General features: G+C 38.2%; 2 protein-coding genes across 2 annotated transcripts in view; one reads left to right on the forward strand and one right to left on the reverse strand.

Moving 5' to 3' along the window:
- The window catches only part of mtor (mechanistic target of rapamycin kinase), a 94805-nt gene that overhangs the window by 25141 nt on the left and 44371 nt on the right, over positions 1-25293 (forward strand). Inside the window, exons 22-30 of the mRNA XM_077515078.1 lie at positions 1404-1516; positions 1902-2064; positions 2501-2593; positions 3445-3591; positions 4710-4852; positions 5285-5447; positions 9842-9987; positions 22558-22633; positions 23050-23189. Of these exons, the coding sequence (XP_077371204.1) occupies positions 1404-1516; positions 1902-2064; positions 2501-2593; positions 3445-3591; positions 4710-4852; positions 5285-5447; positions 9842-9987; positions 22558-22633; positions 23050-23189 (1184 nt within the window). The remainder of the gene's footprint in view (positions 1-1403; positions 1517-1901; positions 2065-2500; positions 2594-3444; positions 3592-4709; positions 4853-5284; positions 5448-9841; positions 9988-22557; positions 22634-23049; positions 23190-25293) is intronic.
- Positions 13144-15920, reverse strand: angptl7 (angiopoietin-like 7). The gene is made up of 5 exons (XM_077511795.1): positions 15453-15920; positions 14635-14735; positions 14333-14527; positions 13998-14193; positions 13144-13873 (listed from the first exon to the last, which is right to left on the reverse strand). Exons 1-5 carry the CDS (start codon positions 15805-15807, stop codon positions 13704-13706), a joined length of 1017 nt encoding a protein of 338 aa, XP_077367921.1. The 5' UTR covers positions 15808-15920; the 3' UTR covers positions 13144-13703.

Consider the following 25293-nt stretch of genomic DNA (forward strand, 5'->3'; position numbering starts at 1 on the left):
CTGAACCCTCTGTATGTAGTCTGGTTGCGTCATGTAACTTCTGGCATACATTCTTCTTGTCACACGTTTTACTTTTAATACACATTGTTCAGGCTGGTCGTCTTATTGAGTAACAAAAAAGAAAAAGAAAAAGTCCAAATAAAAAGTGAATCTATTCTTTGATGATTATCTTGTAATATCATGCATAATAGTGGTTCAAACGGCCATTGTTTGTGTGAATTTAGATGCATAGTTTTAATTAAAAAAAAATAATAATAATCAAATTCCCCAGTGTAGCTTTGGGGTATTACAATTTGAAGGTTTTAATGTAGTTGACGTCACAGTTCTGATTTCTATTAGCCCATCAAGCTCATTCAGGGCTAAACCATTAATGTTGTTGGCAAAAGAGACAATATACTGTAGACCTGCAACAACCACTGACCCCTGTTTTAGGTGCTTCTAGTGTTTATTTCCTTGAAACCCGAAATCATAGTCCCGGATAAAGGCCGCAATGACTTTATCATATGCTAAAGAGTCACATGCAGTGCATTTGCCCCCGCTACAGGGTAGTTGCTGAGGCTTTAGTATTAGATAATAGCAGTCTATAGTCTGGGTCATCTATGAATCAGATCTGGGTCTGGATTTGGCTCTAGAGGATTGGGGGTTGCACAGAATTTAGGCAAGTGGGACTCCGGTTAACACTAATCCAAAGGAGAGGAAAACAAAAACATACTTCCATCATACCAAGGAACTGTTCATTCTATCACAACAGCCATCTCTCAGCATACACATATACACTTGCACATCTACACCTCGGCTTCTTGCTGTCGCGCCATGTGCACATTAAACAGGGGTGCTGACTTTATTATTATATGATTTAGTGACTAGAGGTAACATCATATTAGCACTTTAGGACTGTTGAAAATGAATCTTTTTTTTGAATCGATTATTCTATCAATTATTCCATCGTTTACGTTTTTTTTCTTTTCTTTTTGTGTATTCCTCCATAGCAATGATGAAACCATTGACTGATTGCGCCTGTCTGCAACAAATGTCCATGCAATAAACACGAAAGTGGCCAAACACTTTTGCGGGCAGTGAAAATATTTTTTTAACATGGTTATTTTAATTATAGTTTCGAGTTTTTGTGTCGACCATTTTTTTTGTGGTTGACTTAATCGAATTAACCGATTGCTCACCCATCCACACCAGCACTCCAACACATACAATGTTGTCTTCTGTTTGTCCATCCATGACTTGCATCCATCATGACACATATTCCACTAGCCACAGAAATGAATAAATCAGCAGCATATTTCAAATTAGCTTACATATCTCCTGTCAGCTTGTTATCATAAGTGAATGGTGTCTCCAAAAGAGGCCTATTAAGATGTTTGTGCTGAGTTGTGTGCTTTCATCTGCAGCTGCTAAATGCTATCCAGCTGTTTGGTGCCAACCTCGACGACTACCTCCACCTGTTGCTGCCCCCCATTGTCAAGCTGTTTGATGCGCCCGATGTGCCCCTGCAGTCCCGCAAGTCTGTACCACACATTTGTGGATGTAGTGTTGTATTATCCTGAAAATACTATTTCAGTCAAGCTCATTCAATCTTTATTTACATAACAACATGTTGGTCTATAATACTTATTGGACTAGTAATAGTAATTATTATTTATGTATTACTAATCCTAATAATTATTATATAACAGGAATTATTATTAATGTTCTTTTGCAACTGATAAACAAAATGTAGTCATGAAGACTGCAGGTTGTAAGACACATCCAACTATTTTTGCAAAAAACATTTTTGAGGAAGCTTTTTTTTAACCTGTAAAAAATGCCAACAATTTTTAAAATAGTTTTAAAGTGTATTATTATTATTATTGCTGTATTATTATTTAATTTGCTTCTCTGTGACTCAGGGTTGCCTTGGAGACTCTGGACAGGCTGACAGAATCCCTGGACTTCACAGACTACGCTTCTCGCATTATCCACCCCATCGTCCGGACGCTTGACAGTACACCCGAATTGCGTGCTACGTCCATGGACACCCTCTCCTCACTCGTGTTCCAGCTGGGCAAGAAGGTAGCTGTTTGCTCTCTGTGGGGCTCCCAGATGGAGCGATTATTCAGTAGAACACTTCCCTCCTTGCCACTGTCGGCTGCATTTGAACGGTATTTCCCTACACCCCCTGTTCTTTATTACTTCCCGTTAGACTGCTTATGTCATGGTCTGTTTGTCAGTGGGGGGTTTTGTTTATGAGCGTGGATAAGGTCACATTTAGTTGGTCTCCTCCCAGGCCTTATCCCTCCTCATTCATCAACACTATCGTTAGCATTCCTCATGTAGCCACGTCTGGCAACATGTGAAAGGGAGCTTTTGATCAAAGGCCCTGAAGTAGTTTGATCCAAATTTATTTGGCTTTTAGAAAAAAGGATTTTAGGGTAAACAAAATTCAGGATATAATTAAGCACACATAAACCCTTTTATTTACTCTAATTCACCATCCTCCCATCTACAGTACCAGATCTTCATCCCCATGGTAAATAAAGTGATGCTGAAGCACCGGATCAACCACCAACGCTATGACATACTCATATGTCGCATTGTTAAGGTGAGTCCTCTCCTTTTTTTGAAGTACAAGTACTGGAAAAACTCTATTAAAGCCATGGAAAATACACCTTTTAACAAAATTTATGTGATCAAATAGTTAAACTATGAACAGTTAGCCCTTTAATGTACCGTATTTTCTCGACTATAAGGCGCACCGCATTATAAGGCGCACCTTCAATGAATGACATATTTTAAATATTGTTCTAAAGACAATAAAAATACTGCAGACTAAATGTAAATTATAACAATGAAGACACTAGGAATGTAATGGGGTCAAAAGTAAAACGTTCGTCTTTAAAACCTGTAGAATTAAAATAGTTTCTTTTTAATGCATCAAGACTGTAAGATTTTTTTCCAATGATGTTTTTACGAATGCACAAGATCACGCAGGCATATAAAGGTATTTGTTCTAGTGGGGTTGCCGTAGTTAGCGATCCAAGATGGCGGGATCTTCTGCGCATGCGCGTCACCAATAGCGTCTTTGGCAGCGAGACATGTTGCGGCTCAATATTGTTCCATATATAAGGCGCACGGGATTATAAGGCGCATGGTCAGCTTTTGAAAAAAATCAAAGGCTTTTAGGTGCGCCTTATAGTTGTGAAAATACGGTAGTAGTGCCACACTAGCGAGGAAAACAAGATCAACAAGACCAAGCAAAACCTTTTACATTGATATGTAACATAAGCAAATAATTAGTTATTTCCCAGAGTAGATTTGCACTTGTTAATTCACAAACATCTTTTTTTGGTCAGCCAAATTCAACAGTTAGTCTGTGTGACTGCGTGTGGCCTTTTTATTTATTTATTTATTTATTTTTTAATTATTATTTATTTTTCGCGTGTGGTCCTACAGGGCTATACTCTGGCAGAGGAGGAAGAGAATCCTCTAATCTTTCAGCACCGCCATCTACGAGCTAACCAAGGTGATACATTGGTCAGTGGACCAGTGGAAGCAGGACCAATGAAAAAACTTCATGTCAGCACAACAGCACTTCAGAAGGTCAGAAGGAGAAAAATTAACAAAACTGTATTTGACTTTGTTTGCATATTGATTAGTTGAAGTAAAGCAACCAAAGTCTTGCGTGCAAGGCATTTTAGTTCACTTAAGGTGGGGACTTAAGAACAGTCAGTGACAAATTAAAGGGGTGGGGGGACACTAAAGGCTGTGGGTAAGTCTAATGAGTGCAGTTATGCAATGGGTAACTGAATGCCTTGATATAAAAGAAGAGTAACAACGCCGCAGTGCGCAGACCTCTACCAAGGCGCAAGAAATAATGCAACATAGTTGTAGATATCTCTGTCACAGCTTAGAGTATAATACAATGTATTTCAGGTCTATGCCAGTTTACAAAACATATACAATATCTTAAGAATTGGCAAGGATAGTAAGATAAAACTGGTTTATCTTGAAAGGTGTTCCTTGTGTTCCAATTTTTGCTACAAAACCTTCTCAATAGTAGCTTTTCAGTTTTCATACCTTCAACAGTATTTGAGATATAAGGTTACAGGTAATGTAAAATGACACAGACTTATAAAACACCCTGTACTGTACTCAAGAGAAGCAGGGATCGTTTCTACTAACAAGGTTTTTGTACAGACAGATCTCAAAATAGTTGACAATTATAGAAGGCATATCCACTATCTTCCATAGATCTGATTCTTCACACTGATAAACTGTACTCGGAGTGCCGAATTTTTAACAAAGATTTTAAAATAGTATGAAGCACTAGTTTGTGTCTGGTACTTGCCATTCTGTTTATTTGTTAGTTGGCTACTTCTTTCGTAGGGGATGATGTCAATAATTGTAAGACATTAGGAATGGCCAGGAGGTGCTCTATGTGTTCCATGATACTGTGGGCAATACCAGTGATCTTATTCCCTCCACAAAGTTTTGTGTAAAATAAGTTATGTACTATTTGCATACTTTTTCTGACAAACTGACCAGCAATTCAATTCCTGTCAGTGCAGCATCCACACCTAATTTCATTGAAAGCAGTTGCTGAGTTAGGGTTTTAAAATGATGTTTCAAGACAGAAATATATGCGTACACGGTGACCATCCAACAGACTGCTCCCACGTAGTTCTCAAAGCCTTTCGAAAACGATCTGTTGCTCACAGGCCTGGGGCGCTGCTAGAAAGGTTTCCAAAGATGACTGGCTGGAGTGGTTGAGACGCTTAAGTGTCGTCCTCCTGAAGGAGTCTTCCTCCCCGGCGCTGCGATCGTGTTGGTCGTTGGCTCAAACCTACATCCCACTGGCCAGGTACACCACCACATCAGTATTAGTCATACACAGACTAGAGTATTAGGACACCTGGCCATTGACTTTGTAGCCAACAGAAGAGTTAAGATTAAGGCTGAAGGGTGAAATCCATATAGTTTATCTGACCCATTAAACTCTGTTACTTCTGTAAGAAAATACATTTAATGGGCCTTTATTTGTCCCACAAGACGGGAAAACACAATTGAATAGCTACCGCTGAGGATAGCAAAAAAATGAAAAAATAACAGAGTGAGTGTTGTTGTGGATCTCTGTACTGGTTGCAAACACTAGTAGTTTCCAGATGTGACCATAAGACCGTAAATTTGAAGCAGATTGCACTTGGTTAATTAGTGTAAGGTAGTTGAAAGACTGTGTCCTCACCAACAACTCCAAGTGTACATGTTTTTAACATTTGCATATCTCTGCCCATAGGGATCTTTTCAATGCGGCTTTCCTATCCTGTTGGTCCGAGCTAAGTGAAGACCAACAGGATGAGCTCATCCGCAGCATCGAGTTAGCTCTCACATCACAGGACATCGCAGAAGTCACGCAGACACTACTTAACCTGGCAGAGTTCATGGAGCACAGTGACAAGGTCGGCATTGAGCAGTAAACCACCAAACGTCCCGTGTAATTAAAAAGTGAGGTTGGACAGATCCATTTTTTTTTTTTTTTGTGAAATCCCAGATATTTGTCCATAAATATGCTGTTTGAAATGGTCCTCTGAATTTTAAAATAGCTAAATTGTAAAACCCTCTCACTAGGGGTGTTAAAAAAAATCGATCTACATCGCGCGATTCTCGAATCGATAAAAAAAAAAAAAAAAGATTTTTTTTTTCTTTTTTTTTCTCGGTAGTCTTACCGATTCAACGTCTTATCATCATTGCCTTTTTTTTTTTTTTTTTTTTTTTTGTTAAAAAATATTCAAAAAAACGTCTGACTTCGGGTTAGGATTCACACCTTGAGCATGGAAGAATGTTATATGAACGGAACATTAAGCCTTAATATTTTATTTTAATGCTGTTGAAACATGAAACAGATTACAACATAAGACTGAAATTTCAGATAAATAAATAATACATTTTCACATAAATCTTACACTCTACAAGCTTACTGATTAGTATTTTCTAAATTTGAATGAAAAAAATCGCAACAATCGACTTATAAATTCGGATCGGGATTAATCGGTATCAAATCGTGACCTGTGAATCGTGATACGAATCGAATCATCAGGTACTAGGCAATTCACACCCCTACCTCTCACTGAATATTATTAGGGCCCGAGCAGCGGCAGCGGCGGTGCCGCTGCGGGGCCCTATTGTTTTTGTAGGAATTATTATTATTATTAGGGCACGAGCAGCGGCAGCGGCGGTGCCGCTGCGAGGTCCTATTGTTTTTGTAGGAATTCTTCTTATTAGGGCCCGAGCAGCGGCGGCGGCGGTGCCGTTGCGAGGCCCTATTGTTTTTCAAGGAATTCTATTATTCTTTTTCTTTGTTATTATTCTTTTCCGCAAACAATCACATTTTTGAGACACTAAACGTGAACGAAAACTCACCAAACTTTACACAGACGTCAGGCCTGGCGAAAAATTTGATATTTTAAAGTCGCCATACGTGATAACAGAAAAATGGCTCCGCAGCGCCACCTACATAGGTTTAACGGATCCCTGTCCCGCTACGATTGTCCTATGGCAACGAAAATTGTGGGGCACCTGTAGCACATCCAGATGAACAAAAACCTCTTTGATATGTGTACCCTAAAATAGACAGGAAGTGAGGTATGAGTATTTAAATGTCCAATTTTAGCCCATTTTTGTACATATACAGAGGTCATTCTTTTGCCCACTTCTCCTACACGGTTAACCCGATTGACTTCAAACTTGGGCTGTACCATCTCAACACCTGGGACAACATCATGGTAAAAAAATCAAAACTTTTTGACGTACTATATGACGGGGGTGAGGCATCAAATTTAGAGTTTCAAAACTCTTACTAAACGTAGTATTGCCGGTTGTACGTTTAACCTAGAGCTACGGAAATTGGTACACATATGTAACAGACTATGACCTACAAAAAAGCCTGTTGGTGCCATATGCTAAACCTAACAGGGAGTCCGCCAGAGGCGGGGTATCAAATTTTGCGTTTGAAAATTCTTACTTAAATGAAGCATTCCCGGCTGTACGTTTCACCTAGAGTTACCAAAATTTGAAGACATATGTAACAGCTCTCAAGGTACAAAAAACTCTTTTTGAACCATATGTTTAACCTAACAGGAAGTCCGCCATTTTGATTTACTTTGGAACGTGTTGCCATTTTTTTGGCCATTTCATAGGGGTCATATTTTAACGAACTCCTCCTACAGAGTTTATCCGATCATCTTCAAAGTTGGTGTGTTTCATCTTAAGATGTTGAAGATGAAAAGTTATTGAAAGCTTTTTATTTCGTCGCACGCTGTTGTCGTGGTATGCACTGTTTGCAAAGGAAAAAAAATCCTTCTTAAAGAAGCATTCCCAGTTGTACGAAGCAGCTAGAGCTACGAAAATTTGTAGACATATGTAACAGCCCACGATGTTAAAAAAAGTCTCTTGGTGTCAAGTGCTAAACCCAACAGGAAGTCCCCCAGGGGCCGGCCGGGCATCACATTTTGAGCTAAAAAACTCCTCTTTAACAAAGCATTCCCGGTTGTACGTTTCACCTAGAGCTATGATAATATGCAGGCAAACATAAGAGCTCAGGATGTACAAAAAAGTCTCTTGGAGCCATATGCTAAACCAAACAGGAAGTCCACCATTTTGATTTACGTTGGAATTTGTAGCCATTTTTTGTGGCCTTTTTTAGGGGTCATATTTTAACGAACTCCTCCTACAGAGTTTATCTAATCCCAATGAACAAAAACCTCTTTGAAGTGTGTACCCTAAAATAGACAGAAAGTGAGGTATGAGAATTTAAATGTCCAATTTTTGCCAATTTTTGCACATTTACAGGGGTCATACTTTTGCCCGCTTCTCCTACACGGTTAACCCGATTGACTTCAAACTTGGGATGTACCATCTCAACACCTGGGACAACATCATTGTAAAAAATCTAAAGTTTTTGATATACTATATGACGGCGGCGGCGCATCAAATTTAGAGTTTAAAAATTCTTACTTCATGAAGCATTGCCGGTTGTACGTTTAATCTAGAGCTACGAAAATTGGTACACATATGTAACAGGCTATGACCTACAAAAAACTCTTTTTGAACCATATGCTAAACCTAAAAGGAAGTCCACCATTTTGATTTATTTTGGAACGTGTTGCCATTTTTTTGGCCATTTCATTGGGGTCTTATTTTAACGAACTCCTCCTACAGTGTTTATCCGATCATCTTCAAACTTTTTGTGATTCATCTTAAGATGTTGAAGATGAAAAGTTATTGAAAGCTTTTTATTTCGTCGCACGCTGTTGTCGTGGCATGCACTTGTTTGCAAAGGAAAAAAAATATCCTTAAAGAAGCATTCCCATTTGTACGAAGCAGCTAGAGCTACGAAAATTTGTAGACATATGTAACAGCCAAGTTGTACAAAAATGTCTCTTGGTGCCCTGTGCTAAACCCAACAGGAAGTCCCCCAGGGGCCGGGCATCACATTTTGAGCTAAAAAACTCCTCTTTAACAAAGCATACCCGGCTGTACGTTTCACCTAGAGCTACGAAAATTTGTAGACATATGTAACAGCCCACGATGTACAAAAAAGTCTCTTGGTGCCATGTACTAAACCCAAATGTGAAGTCCCCCAGGGGACATCACATTTTGTGCTAAAAAAAAACCCTCCTCTTTAACGAAGCATCCCCGGTTGTACGTTTCACCTAGAGCTATGATAATTTGGAGGCATACATAAGAGCCCACGATGTACAAAAAAAAGTCTCTTGGAACCATATGCTAAATCAAACAGGAAGTCTGACATTTTGATTTACTTTGGTATTTGTAGCCACTTTTTGGGGCCTTTTATAGGGGTCATATTTTCTGCAAAACTTATCACATCGTCTTCATTCTTTGGCATGTTTCATCTTAAGATATTTAAGATGAAAAGTTATAGAATTTTTTTATTTTGTCACAGGCCTTTGCTGTAGCGATGCATTGTTTGCAAATAATTTTTTTTTGAGAGAGTCTAAACATGGGCAAAAACTCACAAAATGTTGCACACAGATCAGATCTCTCATGAACATGAATATTTTATAATTTGTTGTGCAATTTGTAATAAATGGCTCAATAGCGCCGTCGAGATATTTTTATGAAGTATATCCGATTATATGGTTCAGCGAGATGTGTGAATATTGGGAGGCATACCTCTCAGCCTAATACCTCCAAAAATTATTCTATAGCCATGTGCCAATCTATTTTGATTTTATTTAATTGTGCGTCATTTTTGGCCTTCCATGAAACTTTGCAAACACAAAGCATGTCAAAAACATTTACAATTTAGACTGTTTCCTATTAAACAGTACCCTAACATGCCAGTACCCCGACATGCAAATACCCCAACGTGGCCCAGGTTGCGATGGCCCTTTATAGCTGCTCGCAGCTCTAGTTTAGTTTTATTATGACACTGTTGTTACAAAAAAAAATATAGATAACATTTAAAATAGTTTGTTTATGTACATAAGCCTTTAGCTGCAAAAGAGTAGTCATTAAAATCAAATTAAGTGGCTAATTTTATTTTATTTAAGGCATAGTTCATTAGGATTTTGTATGAAGGAAATACAGTACAATACAATACAATATACTGTAAAAAGAGTCAGTCCAACAAATATAAACACCGTTAACCAATGCTGAGATAAGAGAAGACTCATATCAGCCACCTGTGCGCTAACCTTGCTAGCCTGTGAGCTATGTTAAACTGTGCTATCCTTGGTGAAATAGCTTGTCAAATATAGGATTGAGGAGATGTAGAGCACCTTCCTTGTTGGACTTGGTTGCTTGTTTTGGCATAATTTGTTCTGCTTTCCAGGGCCCTTTGCCATTGAGAGATGACAATGGCATTGTGCTGCTTGGTGAGAGAGCTGCCAAATGCCGCGCCTACGCCAAAGCTTTGCATTATAAAGAGCTGGAGTTTCAAAAAGGCCCTTCGCCCCTCATCCTGGAGTCTCTTATCAGGTAGGAATTTGAAATTAGTTTCCTAATTGAAATTGCATGTGAATGCTGAGACGTGCTGACGTGCTGAAACACCAACAACACAGGTGAATTAAGGAGTGGTTCATATCAACATATCAGATTATAACAACTCAAGACAGCACGGACTTTTGTCAAAGCTAAAACTTAAGATTTATTACTGGAACTGCAAAAATCTAATATCTTCATTTCCTTAATTTCCTCTATGTGATTAACAAAACACATCAATCTAATTCCAAAAGGGAGGTGACGAGTCATACAGATCCTGCTTTTCCTTCTGGAGCCAAACAACAAAATGTAAAACGATCTTACGTAAGCACAACAAATTACCCCAATATCTGATGAAATATTACAAGAGTTTTTTTTTTTTTTTTTTATTTATTTATTACAGTTTCTTTATCCTAATTGTAATCCTTAAAGGACAGGTTCGGACAGGACAGAAAAAAACAGGTTAAGAGTATTAGAAAAAAAACAACCTATTTGCTAATGCTTTGCAAAACTTAATAGTTGTAAAATATGATTGTATGTCAGTTTACTAAAGTACCATTAGCTTTTTTAACATTGGGTCAATTTAACTAAAAGATTAAAACTCTCTCTTTAGGTCTATTTCATGTGATACAAGCCAACTGTTAATTTAAAAAAAAAAGAAAAGAAAAACAAAATGAAATGGCAATATAGACGCCATTAGTCTCACAACCTTCTGATATAATTCATCATGTTTTCCAACCCCTTTGTGTTTGCAATATTTCTCTGCTTTCGGAATGGCGTGCAGAAAGCAGTTTTCCAGGCTCCTAATTGGACCTTTGCCCCTTTTTCATCTGAGTGTCTGGACTTCAGGGGCCTGTTTTCAATTTCTCTGGAACCTTGATGATGATGATGAATGATGGTAGCAGGCACTTTAGTGTTTTCAATATCCCCATCTGGTTCTCACCTTTCCAGAATTTCCCATTAGAAAAAAAAGCTGGTGTGCAAAAAGCACTACGTAAACCTGGCTCTAATGAGTCGTGACTGTATATGAAGAAAAAAGAAGGACCTTCACATGGTATCTGATTGGCATTCTGATAATACTGAAGGCAACATGTTGGTGTTTAAGTAATTAGTCATGGTGTGTGTTAATGACCTTCTGATTACTGTAAGAACTTGTATTCTGTCATGTAGATCACATATGAACATAATTATATTTATAGTAATTAAGATGAAAAACTGTCATTGTATTTAATTTTTGCTGCAGTTTGATTGCTGCTGTTTAATTCTTAGCCCTATAAAGGGTAATGTTTTCATGACCATTTGCAGGCCCTATTGCTATAGCCAATTTCAGAATATCGTTTTACCCTTATCCTCCTCCACTTGGGCGGTATGCTTTTCATTAAGCATGTTTTATCGCCATTATAATGATACAGGACTTGAAGCACATGTTAATAATTACTTGTGGGCACAATGGAAATACTTGGAAATGGAATTTTCAATTACGGTTAGGTAGATCTGACTTTTTACATGGCTGCAATTCATGATGAAAGTGTCATCTGTGACAACCATCCTGTCTGCCCCTTTAATGTACTATTTTATTTGTATTTATAAGGAAATAGCCAAAATACAGAAACATTTCTTCAGCATAGTGCAGCTAAATACAGTGCCTCACATGATGCTAAATGAGTTCAACATATTTGTTAGAAAACAGATTATATGACAAAATATACTGCAAAATACTCCCAAAATTGACTGCAAACGCGATTTGTCAGTATGGACACACAAAGATGTAACCTCAATGTAGCTGTAAGTGTAGCAAGCACCACACTTGTATTTCTCAGTACAATTTTGTTGGATAGTCCACATCAGTGATAATAGAACATTTGAATGTTTACCACAAATTCAGCTCTGTTTAATGTTCATGTGGACAACCATCCAACAATCGTCAGTGTGTCATTGTATATCTAGTTATAGGTGTGTAGTTTATAAATTCTACTGTACAATGTATGTACGTTTGTAATATATATGGCCGATTGTTTTATTATGCTAATTTGGCCTTTAAAAAGGATTTAAAAATGCTACAGTGTGTCATGTAACGTTATATTATTTCCTTGGGCAAATTTTGAACAAAGTGTAGGTTGGCCAGAGTACATATGCTATGGTTGTAACACTTGTAGCTAAGAAGCATGCGGAATCGAAGTGAGAATGCTAAAGGTCTTGACACATCTCTGCCAACATTTTAAAATGCTAAGACAAACAAAAACTCTAATTACCAAGCTTTAGTATCACAAGCCAAAAACACTTGGAGTGAACCACAACGCTGTTTCCGCTTTCTGTAGCTGCAGCCGCCTATCGCCAACATTTTTTGACACTGTCTGGTTTCCTGTACAGATATATGTAAGTCTTTCATCCTGCATGTTTTCGGGATGAGGACGTTTGCCTTTTGGCTTCTGTTGTCATGTCAGTTTTGTCTAATGGAAAGCAGGTTGATAAATGACGGCCAACGGATACAGCTCATATACAATGGGAATGCATTATTCGTCTTAGTCAAGTCCATTAAAAGTTCATGTGACACGGCACAGCCCTGATATATTCCACAATGTTTTGCAGTTGGCTCCACCAGTTTGATTACATTTATAGACTTGGATTAGTGAGGCTTCCGCCACATTCCAAGGTCTTTTGGTGGACTTTATTCCACTGGTAATTTCTTCCAAAAGGGAAGGGATACCATTACAGCCTTAATTAGATGTTTATCATAACTTAATGTGGCACCTTGTAAAAGGAAACAAATCTGTCTAAGACTAGCACGGAGTTCCTAGAGGCAGGAGCTTCTTTCAAAGTTTTTTTTTTTGTAAAAATGTTTTAATAAATTTATTGATCAATTATATAATTGAATAGTTGTCAAGGCCACACAGCTAGCGAAGCATGTTTCTTGATGGCAGAATAAAGTATTTTGTGTGTGGTCTTCATTCCAGTGGTAACAACCTTAGGACCTTATGTCAGGAGGTGACCAGAGGTCAGAGCAGAGGTCAGTCAGCAACTCAAAGCAAAATAGGCTTGGTGTGAATGGTGAGAATACTGTGGTATGCATTGCGTTAGTCACGTTTCAAAACTAAGTAGCCACATGAGTAGTAAGGTTAAATGTCAGAGGCATGTTATTTCTTTTAAAAATACTTTTTATTTTCTGTCACATAAAAACGGCATACTTACAGCTCTGTACACATTTTACAAATGAGAAATTTCAGACATCAATAGTTAGTTTTAAAATAAAATGCAGCATAATTAAAAATGTAGTTAATCCCATTCCAGCAATTAAAGACATACATTGAAATTGGGTTTCACCCATACATGAAATAGATTTTATCCAACTTTTAGCCAACATATTGTTGCTGCTCTGCATTAATGGAACTGATCAAGTGGAGAAAACAAAACAAAACAAAACACTTTCTTGATTTTGCAGTTACTATAAATGAGTTATAATCCAGCCACCCATGTGATACAGTGGTAAAAGAGCATGTATTTAAGATTTTAGAAAACATTACTGATAAATACACTAAACACAACTACAGTTTACAATCACACCCAGTACCAACAAAACATTCAACTGACTTTCACCTAATCATGAGAATTACAGACAAATTGACTTCCTTTTCAGCTGAGGGGAAGCCATCATTTGGTTGTGTGTATAAATGAGATCTCGTGTGATCTTGATCCAGGATGTACAGCTGTAGAACTTATGGCTGGAAACCTACTGGCCGGACCTTCATCTCCACCTTTTTGAGGGAATAGTTGGGACCGTGCCATCCGTACCAAGTGATCCCATCTGTGCTCTTCATGTGCTCACCGTATCGGTAAAAAACTCCATTCAAGTTTGAGTCAGTGCAGCAATTGTACCAGTAACCACCTAGAAAGAGATAAGATTCAATTGAGACAATTTACTTGAACATTGACGTTCATTAAGTTATTTGACAATCTCCTTCAAAATGTCATTGTTCCGTTTTTGAGGATGAGTTGGTGCCATGAATTACCTTTGCGTAATGAAGCACAGTCATCTACACACTTGTCATTGTCTTTGTCGAGGGTGCTAAAGTTGGTGTTGTTATGGTAGCGCAAAGAATTCCCAGCATTCCCTCGGTAGTGGGCAAGGAAGAGCTTGAAGCTGTTGAGCTCGTTGGACACAGTGAAAAACCCATACTCAGCATAACGGGTTTCTCCCTCCCAGTCCTGATTTTAAATGTGAAATTGAAGCATAGTCATTTTTGTGCACTCATACTATTACTGATAATAATGTTTTATCATGCATGGTTTCCACATTTTATTTTATTTTTTTTAAGTGTCTAGACTTGCCTTAGCCAAGACTTACCTCCATCTCAATCCTGAGCACACTGGGCTGCCTTGATAGACGGAATATGTGGTCATTGCCAAGCCAGAAGTCTCCGCGGATGGATCCAAATCCGCTTTTGTACTGCTTCCAGTCACGGTTAAATGATGTCAGACCAACTTTGCGCCTCTGGATCAGAGTCCAGCCGCCTCCGTTTGTCTTCATATCACAGAACACCTGAAAGGATTTTCACAATGTTTTACCAGAGTTAAAAAACAAATATTCATCATGCTTTATCACAGTGACGTAGTAGACACAATACAGAATGCTTCAGGATTACTCACACTGATCTCGGGTGTTCCCAGGAACTCGTCTTTTGGAAGTTTGTACTCGCCAGAGATCTTATAGTTCTTGGTGTAGAGTGATGCACAGTCATATATGGCATCTGGATAAAAGAACATTGTCAGTCATTTGAAAGTTTTTAAATGATTTAGTGTCCTGATTTAACTACAACCCCTAAAGGATCAAAAGATGAATATGTATCCAGTCATTTGTTCTCTTTTTCACCTTCATCACTGTGCAGTAATACTAATTATTTGATCGTTAAGAAGGAATGATTCCTTTACTTTGAAAAGTAGAAATGAACTACGGATGGATCTGTGAAATTTCTTTTCATCTAAACTCTTAAATCTAGCCCAATCCAAGTCCCCTCCTGCTCTGTGCTCCTGTCTGATTTGCTCAAGTTGTGCGAAGGTCTCAATATTCCCTTTCCCAGTGACATAGAAGGGACCCTGTGAGACTACACAGTCAAGTTGCTGAAATAATAAATGACGTCATGCCTGGTTTACCTCGCTATGGCAGGCAGCACTGATTAGTGTTGCTTTAATGCTGAAATGATACGGCTTGGACAGAACGGTCAGATTGACAGTTCTGGAGATCGGATTTACAGTTCTTAAGATTTTGGCCAAATACAATCAAGACTAATTAATAATTCACCCAGGAATGTTCACATGGGTACTGGGTGATGATGGATGATCACTGATGGTAGTTTAAAATAGTATAGGTAAAATACCGTTTGATACAAATATTTAAAAATACTTGCATACTAAAATACTACTAATTGGGTTACTGTTAACACCACAATAAAACTATGGATGCTCACCTGATGTTGTCTGGGGAGCCGACTGCAGGGTCTGAAGCTGCATGATCTCCACGCGGTTGTTAATTTCAGAGTACTTGCTCTCGGCCTCGGTGACCCTGGCTTCCTGCTGCCGGTTCTGCTTGTCCAGGTCCATGATTTGCCTCACGACATTCATCAAGTCTGTCTCCTGCTTGCGACTCAGTTCCCCGAGGAGACTGGTCAAATTGGCCACTTGAACCTTGAGAGAACGCACCTCCTCGCAGCACTGAGCTTTGGTTGGCTTTGGTGGTTTCAGTGGCTTCCTGAGAGTCTGGGCCCATGTCCCCGCTACCAGAAGAATGGTGACTGCCACAATGCTGAGATTGACTTTTGACATATTGGAAATGGTCAAGATTTTTACTTGGGTTGCTGACTGCCTTTTAGAGCTCAAATACAACTACGATAGTCAAGTTGCGGCTGCTCAGTAGCGCTTCTTTGAACAGCGGCACTCTTGTGTTTCCTCAATGAAGACCTCCTCTCACGGACCATCTTAAGTATTTGCATGTGGAGCCTCCCCTTTTCTCCCAATGCTCAACCCTCTGGCTGCAAGTCCTTTTTCATCCCTGCCCCTCTACCTTTCCTTCCAATTTGCTTGCACTTATTCCACAGAAGCTAGACTAACATTCTGTTTGGGCTTTGTCTCTTGGAATGTAAAGTCTTTTTTTTTTTTAAATGATTATTTATTTATATACCTCTCTATTAGTATTATTATTATTATTATTATTATTATTATTATTTTATTCTTAACTGCAATCTGATAATCCTATATTCGAAAGATTTGAAAAGTTTTTGAAATGCCCATCTGCGAAAGTAATTCAGATGAAGTTACTTTGACATGGTACAATATATCAGATCAAGTTTATTTTGTGCAAAGCTGTCATTTTAAATTACTCAAATTTAGGTGAAATAGTTTTGTCATTTAACTTTGTTTCTGTTCAAAGTAATTACAGGGAAGTGGTGAAGTGATAATAGGTGGTCATTGACTTTCGCATGAATATAACTTTTAGTCACTGATGTGCCAGTCACTCTTTATGGAAAAATGGGATTCATTTGCCTTCCACCATTTCCTCATATGCCTACTCTGAGTCCCATCTCACTTGCCAGCAATGCATCCCAGCGGCATTCATCACTTTCCTCTTTACTTGTTCCTGGACTCTGTCATTCAGTGTGAGCACAGGAAGAACCAGCTGGATGTTGTTTTTGTATGTTTACAAGCACACTTTTTTTTCCCTTGGAAACAGTCCACTTAAACACAGTTACCCTCTAACTTGTTTTATCAGACACTCACACTACATACCCACCAAACAACATAGCCTACCTACTGCGTCTTTCCCAGATTTTTTGCCCTTTGTGCAGTTACTTTGGACCACCTGTCAAGCTAATTGCATTTACTTTAAAATGGTGGGTGACATAACACTGAAACTACAAAATGCTCACTGGAGACTTTTCTGTCACTATGTATTGTGCAAGTCGTTTTGGTATTCAGCAGTGACCACTGGGGCTAAGCTGTCAGCAGAACACTCATGGGTTCAATTACATGGAGTGAAAAAAAGAACAGCAGATTTTTTTTTTTTCCTCAAAATTTTGAATTACATAACGTTCATTAACTGTAACCCTTTTCTACCTGTCCTGCCAATCCTTCCCTGATTAAAACAGACCAGAGTTTAAAAGAACCTTTCTATTTTATGAAGTAGTGGTGCACTGATTGATTGGCTACCAATTGTGATTTGACAATTTCTATGGAAAACTATATGATCTGGCATATGCCATTCAATGCTTATCATCGCTGGTTAACTTTGCAGCCTACAGACAACCAAGACTTTTAACAGTACACTTCCAGACTAAACAAGTACCGGTAAATAAATCTTTATATGTTTATGCATTTTCTGCACTGTCAATTTGAAATAATGTCCTATTTTTGCATGTTATATTGATGAAAATTTGGATAGAATGTTAAAACCCGTAGGCAGTATTATGACCCGTTTTGGGCTTTTTGGTGGTTCTGACCAAGTCATTTCAAAACAAGATACTGCCTACGAGCTACATATGATTTATCAATTAATTAAAAAACGATTGCCAGATTAATCAATTTTCAAAATAATTGTTGGTGAGCTGCAGTTCTAAAATTGAGAAAAAAAAATGTGCAGCTCATCCTTTCATGGATAATCGTATTGGAATTGGCAGCATAAAACCTTGATCAGAACATGCCAATTATGAAGTCAATATGAAATGAATTACTGTTTATTTGCACTGGGCTGTATTTAAAAAAAAATGCAATGGATGACATATTGTTCAGTTAAACCTTTTGACTTTGCCTTAAATTTTACTATTTTCCATGAGGTGGTAGTCTTTGTCAATACACTGGGGGTATTGTGCAACTATGAGTTGGTGACTTCATGTCTTGGCAGACCTTCAAGTGTCCTGGTGGCGTAAGCTGGTGATGACTGCCAGGTGGTATCTGTTATACAGCAAATGCACGCCACTCCATCAGCTAGTAGTTTGCCACCCTCCAAACCAGTAGCTCAGATAAACATCCTGACCGAATCAAGCATATTCCACAATTCTGTTAAATGTATTTACTTGTAAAAAAAAAAAAAAAAAAAAAACTGTATTCGCACTTCAAAATGTTTGCTTTGTTCTTGTTTACCGCAAAACTGATGTTTGTTTATGTACTGTGTATCACCTAATTGTATACGTTGAACAATAAGGAATATTTCTGCAATAACTTTGCCGACGATACTGTTAAGATGCAACCAAGTCCAGACTTATTTTTTCACACAGTAATAAGAGCATTCCAATGAGGTCACTTCCAGTTTTTGAGAGGTCGGGGCACCAGAGACGCTTTGTTCTGCCGGCTTCTTTACCTGAAGGTGACAAGCCCAGGAAACACAGTCTGCTCTGGTTTCCCAGCTGTTGATTGTGTTTCAATAATTTCTCCAGCTGAAAGCCTAACATGCTTGAGGCAACATAACAAAATAAAACCGGAAACTGTTGCCTGATTTCTGTTTAATGTTAGAAAGAACTCATGTTAAAAGATGCCGGATAGTTTATGGTGTCAGAGGTCTAACCCACTCTCAGCCACTCTTATTCCAGAACATTTTGTGAGTGTGTGAGATCCACCAGGTGTTAGGTAACATGCTTTACATGCTACATGCTTACTCGATAACAATTATTAGATTAGGTAGTTGTCTTTGGCCTACATTCTTCCATTTTTAGGAAAGTTTGATCAAGAGTGTTTGATTCAAAGATGTTAAAAGTATAAAATTAAATATTCTAGTCTAACATTCGTCTAACATTGGGGTTTTTTTAGAATTACTGTTCTTGCAGTAATTGTGCAAAGCCAAAATCTATTTTGATTAGCCCTGATGAAGACTCTTCGAGACTGGTGTACTGCACAGTCACATTTTCCTCTGGATTGTGAGGGTAAGCGGTTTGGATTATGGATAGTTGGATAGTTGAAGAACAAAAGTCTGAAAAGCAAATCTCTTTGTTCAATAGATGAAAACCAACTTCAGGCCATATTTCTATATGGTCTGAAATTGTTGAATGTAATTTCTCGGGTTTCTGTGTTTTGTTTACATTCTAAAGTCAATTGTCTGGCCATTCCTCTTTACAAATGGTATCAGTTTTCGTCATTTCTTTTAGAGGAGGACTCACTTGCCAATAACCCTGAAGGAATTCAATGTTTGAGTAATTAGATTTTTTTTTTTTTTATTTGTGTTAATAGTTAAAGGGATAGCCCATTATAGCAATACAAAGTTAATATTTTGTCTATAATTAATTTGATACTTTCATTATTTTTCACATACAATTAGTACCTTTAAAAACATATTTTGCAACTTGCTGTCGACTGAAAATGACATCACAAGGGCTCAGGTAACCAATCACAGCTCACCTGTTTTCTAGGTTTGGTCATGTGACATTCACAAGCTGAGCTGTGATTGCTTACCTGAGCCCTTGTGATGGCATTTTCAATCGACAGCAAGTTGCAAAATGTGTTTTTAAAGGTACTAATTGTACATGAAAAATAATGAAAATATCAAATTTATTATAAGCAAAATATTAATGTTTGACTGCCAGAAATGGCTAAATGAGTTAAATATCCCTTTAATTAGGGGTGTGAATTGCCTAGTACCTGACAATTCGATTCGTATCATGATTCACAGGTCACGATTCAATTCGATACCGATTAATCCCGATGCGAATTTATAAGTCGATTGTTGCGATTTTTTTCATTCAAATTTAGAAAATACTAATCAGTAAACTTGTAGAGTGTAAGATTTGTATGAAAATGTATTATATATTTATCTGAAACTTCAGTCTTATACAGGTTGTAATCTGTTTCATGCTTGAACAGCATTAATATAAAATATTAAAGGCTTAATGTTCCGTTCATATAACATTCTTCCATGCTTAAGGTGTGAACCCTAACCCGAAGAAAGACGTTTTGTTGAATATTTTTCCATTAAAAATGGAAGTTTAAAAATCGATTCAGCCGCCTATTGAATCGATTCGAGAATTGCGCGATGTAGTATATATTGCCGAATCGATTTTTTTTTAACACCCCTACCTTTAATTATTCTCCATTTGGACTTGGCAAGGTTTCAACATTTGGCTGTCTCCTCCCAAGGCCTCACCTTTGAACGAGAGAGATTCTTGACACTAGTCTTGAAATTTCATCCTCTAGTTAAGTTAAGATGGAGAACATGATGTCTGAGCCTTGTCATATGGATGTGTTTAGACTGCATGTGTCATGGAAGATGGTTGCCAGATGGGTTTTTAGCTGTGGGACAATTAAATCTCCAGGGGCCATATGAGAGAAGACGCTTCCACAGTTGTCTCCTCTGATGAAAACCACATCTGGGCAACTTCAACATACCTTAGCTGCTTCTGTGTTTCACAGCATAGATGCCAGCTGCTCTGTAGAAATATTACACGTCTACAATATCTGTGTCATATCATATGTATAAATAATACACATGTATTTAAACTTCTGTCAGAATACGCCAGCCAGAAAGAAACAATATTATTGCAAGTTCAGGTTCTAACGATCATGTGATCAGGGTGCAATTATAGTTATTTCTGCACGTACAGCAAGTCTGCCAACCTGTTTTTCGGTATGGTCACGTGTGCCGCTTATATTGAAGTTTCATTTTATTTATTTTCCATTTTATTAAAAAGCATCAATATTTTTCATTGAGGATTCTTTTCTTGTGCCAGTATCACTCCAGGAATGATCAACTTGAACGTTATAAGCAAAAACAAACAAAGATTGACAAAACCTATGGGATTTTTTTTTTCCGTTTGTTTGTTTTTTGGTAATATGACAAAACAAAACATATAGGTTCCTTATTAACCTCCATGAAGTTTTACAATTTGTTGCTGATTCAAATTTGGTTTGCTCAGCTGTTGTGTGGCTTCTTACTACACTGTTATTCTAGTGTGTTTTAATCAAATTTGTGAAAATGTTGTTAAAACCAGCCTTCCTTGGTATTCTCATGTTAAAGGCATAGTCTTCCATTTTCACTCAGGAAAATGTACAATATAAATACAGGATTTGTACACATGAATTCCTTCTCAATTTACACCTCTGGGCTTCTGTTAATGTGTGGTGGTGATTTTTTCCTCAACTCCCCCCAGCCTGTATTTTGCCATTTTGTGTTTGTTTTGTAAACAGAGGGACGTTTCTGTGGACAGACATTGTGTATACTCCTCCAGCCAATCGCAGAGCAGGGGGGTGGCGGGGGGGGCATGTCGCAGACGGAGCCGAGCAAATTTGTCGGCTGCGTGACGTCACTCCCGCGACAACTTGACACCAGGGACGGATTTTTTATTATTTTTTTCACTCACTCACTCACTCACTCACTCACACAAGCTTACATATGTGAGTGAGTGAGTGGAATTAAAAATAAAAATAAAAATCCATGCGTGGTGTCAAGTTGCCGCGGGAGTGACGTCACGCAGCTGACAAATTCGCCTGGCAGCGTCTGTAACACGCCCCCCGCCACCCCACGCTCTGCAATTGGCCGGAGGGGTTTAGGAAAAAATCACCACAACAGAAACCCAGAGGTGTAAATTGAGAAGAAATCCATATGTAAAAATCCTGTATTTATACAGTGCATTTTCCTGAGTGAAAATGGAAGACTGTGTCTTTAATTCTGCTAGTGGTGAATAATGATCCTTTCAGAATTCAGCGTCTATTTCTGACATTGCTAACAGTGGACACACTTGGTTTCAATTAAAGTCAATTCCTGGTGTGCATATTAATTATACTCATCATGCATTCACTTGCTAAGTCATTTCATTACTTTAGGACCTCAACTGAGTGTCAAAAATAATTCCTGACCAATATGCTCAGGTATCTTGAGTCCAGGCTCCGGCCTTCCTGGGTGGAGTTTGCATATTCTCCCCGTGCATGTGTGGGTCTTCTCCGGGTACTCCAGTCTCCTCCCACATTCCAACAACGTGCATGGCGGGTTAATTGAGCGCTCTGAATTGTCCCTAGGTATGCTTGTGAGTGTGGATGGTTGTTTGTCTTTGTGTGCCCTGCGATTGCCTGGCAACCAGTTCAGGGTGTACCCCGCCTACTGCCCAATGCCAGCTGAGATAGGCTCCAGCACCCCCTCGACCCTTGTGAGGAGCAAGTGGTTTTGAGAAAATGGATGAATGGATGGATAGTTTCAATGGGAAACATTCACTGAGTTTGCAAATATTTCAGTAGAAGAATGGGTTATCAGAACAAATTAATTTTGTAACCCAAGGTTCCACTGTATTGTCGTCATAGAAAAAATGTAATGACATAACCACAGCATCTCATACATCATAGTAAAGCAGTTACGTAGTTCACTTACGCTTTACAAATATGTAATCATTGTGTCAGTGGTATATATGTCAACATGTTGAAGTAAGAACAATTGTAATCTGAGGTATGACAACATTGCACAAAATTTTTATCTTAATGTAAATTGTATTGACAACCTATATTAAAATTACTTTACAGTATTTGGAAGTTGCCATTGAAGCTAATTTACGACAAACAATCAGTGTAGATATTTATCTGAACGCCTGCATGTGTCTTATTTTTCAGTATCAACAATAAACTGCAGCAGCCAGAAGCCGCCTCAGGTGTGTTGGAGTATGCCATGAAACATTTTGGTGAGCTGGTAAGTTGTTTTTTTTGTTTTTTTGTTTTTTTGCCTAAACTAAAAGTAAACTTCACCAATGATGCGTTATCTGTGGTGGTCCAGAATCATTTTATCCACCTATATGTGTGGCTCGATCAGGTGGTTTGTTGTTGTTGTTGTCAGCACTGGGCGACCAACGTGCTAACCAGACATCCATCGTGCCACCCGCTGCTAAAATTGACATCCAGAAATATACAGGCGGACTGATGATTTTTAAATTGTCCTAGGTGGACAATTTTTGTAGGTTCTTAACATTCCTTAAGAAAAAGACATGCCTTGTAAGCGGAATTACTAAGATTTGACCTTTTGTTACAAGCTCACGTTTGTTGAAAGATGTTACTTTGGTAATTCAACGGTCCAAGTAATGCTGTTTTATATGTCCGCTTTTTCATTAGGAAATCCAAGCCACTTGGTATGAGAAGCTCCATGAGTGGGAAGATGCTCTGGTGGCATATGACAAGAAGATTGACATGAATAAAGAGGATCCAGAGCTCATTCTGGGCAGAATGCGCTGCTTAGAGGCCCTGGGAGAATGGTAGGCGATTATTTATACCTTTCAGTTTGACATCATCAGAAGTGCCATTCTCTGCTACCCTGTGTGTGTGTGCACAATCACGTATGGTGAATTCATCGACTATGTCCTATTTGTTATAGGCTTTCATTATTAATCTTTCTTTCTTTCTTTTTTCTTTCTTTCTTTCTTTCTTTCTTTCTTTCTTTCTTTCTTTCTTTCTTTCTTTCTTTCTTTCTTTCTTTCTTTCTTTCTTTCTTTAAGAATGTGTTAATTATACCTGTGATCTCTGCCTTAGCCGCCTTTTTCAAATCTGTTCTGACAAAATTCCCTTTGATGGGGGTGAAAAGATTAAAAAAAGGTTCCTTTGAGTTGACTGAAGTAATTCAATCCGGAAAGAATGAACAGACAGACAACTCTGGTTAGAGGTGCAGCCACTCTACTGAAAGCTTACCATAGCGACGGCTTGCTTTCAAAGAGCATTCTTAGGGAAAAAGACAGTAATGTCAAAAAGATCCAAACGTTGTGGATAGTTACTGAAATTCTGACATTAAACAGATGGCAATCTACTTATGTAACGGTCCTGTGTGATTGTTGTCAATGATGTCCTTTTGGTAAATGATATGATATTTATTTTGCAAGAAAATTATGTTGCTGAGGTTGGGCTTTGTGTGAACTGTAGAGTCTGAAGATTATATAACATTTGACATGGTCATGAGTAAATGATCGGATTTTTGAGAACACATAGTTTTGTGTCAGGTTAAGGGATATTGTTCAGATCCTCACTGTGCTAATCCGAAACTGGCATCAAAGAGCTTAAGTACAATTATTATAATAATATGGGAAAGCATTTGAAGGCTTTATTAAAAATACCAAACATAACCTTTAAAAGGACACACGTATTAAAGTAGCAACCCTTTAAAATAATAAATATTTCTACTGCTCCAAATACAACGTAACTTCTAAATTGAAATAATTAAAATGCATTCCCTTCAAAAACGTTTTCAATGAGCAAATGATTAAAGCGTAATGCAGAGAGGATTTGTCTGACTGGTATGGCTCACACATCCCACTTTTTAACATAGGGGTCACCAACTCTAATTGTTGAGGGCCCCTGTCCTGCAAATTTGAGATGTTACCCCTGTGCACCACCCTTGATTCAAATCACCTGCTCATTAGCAAGCTTAGCAGAAGCCTGGTAGTGATCCTGATCATTTGAATCAGTCAAGTCAAGTCATTTTTATTTATATAGCTCTTTCAAACAGGTGTGTTAGAGGAGGGAAACGTCATAAACATGCAGGATAGGGCCCTCGAAGACGGAGAGGCTTACTGTTTTGAATGAGAGACTATTCTTTTTCTCTATTCACATCCTTATTTCCTCAGTTTTTGTAATGAGTCTTGTCTTACATATAAAGCAATCCTCAAAATGAAAAATCTGCAAGAAAAATCACATTTGTTAAGCTGAGAGAACTAAGATTTATGTACGTATCAAGAAAGATGAAAATCAATCTCTGAAGTTTTATACTATAGAGGCATATTTTCTTCAAAAATCAATTTAATGCCATAACAACCCATAATTCCGTTTGACTTGAATCCTGAATTCTTGATGTTTCTTTTTTGAGGGGGAGAAAAACCCAGAAAAACTTAATAGCACTGTAAAGAAAATAATTCCACATTCAGTACAGAGTCAACAGACCCACAAAATCAAATGAAGAGGAGCATCCCGGCGCAATTTGTCTGCACCTTGAGCTCTTTCATATTATTTTGGTGGAGGTGTTATGTGTCTCAAGGATCTTCTGAAATCAGTTTTCGGAGGCTTAAAGGCCTCTATACACCTATCTGTTGTTGGCCATTGGAAAGTTGGCTGGGCTTCTATGAATGCTGTCTGCCAGGTGTAGCGCATGCCATCGGCATATCAGAGCCATGGCAAGCTGTCAATTGGTCGTAGGGGCATTTTTTGCCCGACCCAACATGTTGTATCAGCATTAGATGTTTTGCCAATTGGTCACTTTGATTAATATTAGCTAGCAAATTAGTTCTTGAGACAATTCACGGAAGTGATGAATGAAAACAAATTGCGAAGAAGAACAGCCTCAAGATGATGGCACGCACAGGTTCTCATCATATT

The sequence above is a fragment of the Festucalex cinctus genome, chromosome 2 (genome assembly GCF_051991245.1).
Source record: "Festucalex cinctus isolate MCC-2025b chromosome 2, RoL_Fcin_1.0, whole genome shotgun sequence".
In the NCBI taxonomy this organism is placed as follows: Eukaryota; Metazoa; Chordata; class Actinopteri; order Syngnathiformes; family Syngnathidae; genus Festucalex; species Festucalex cinctus.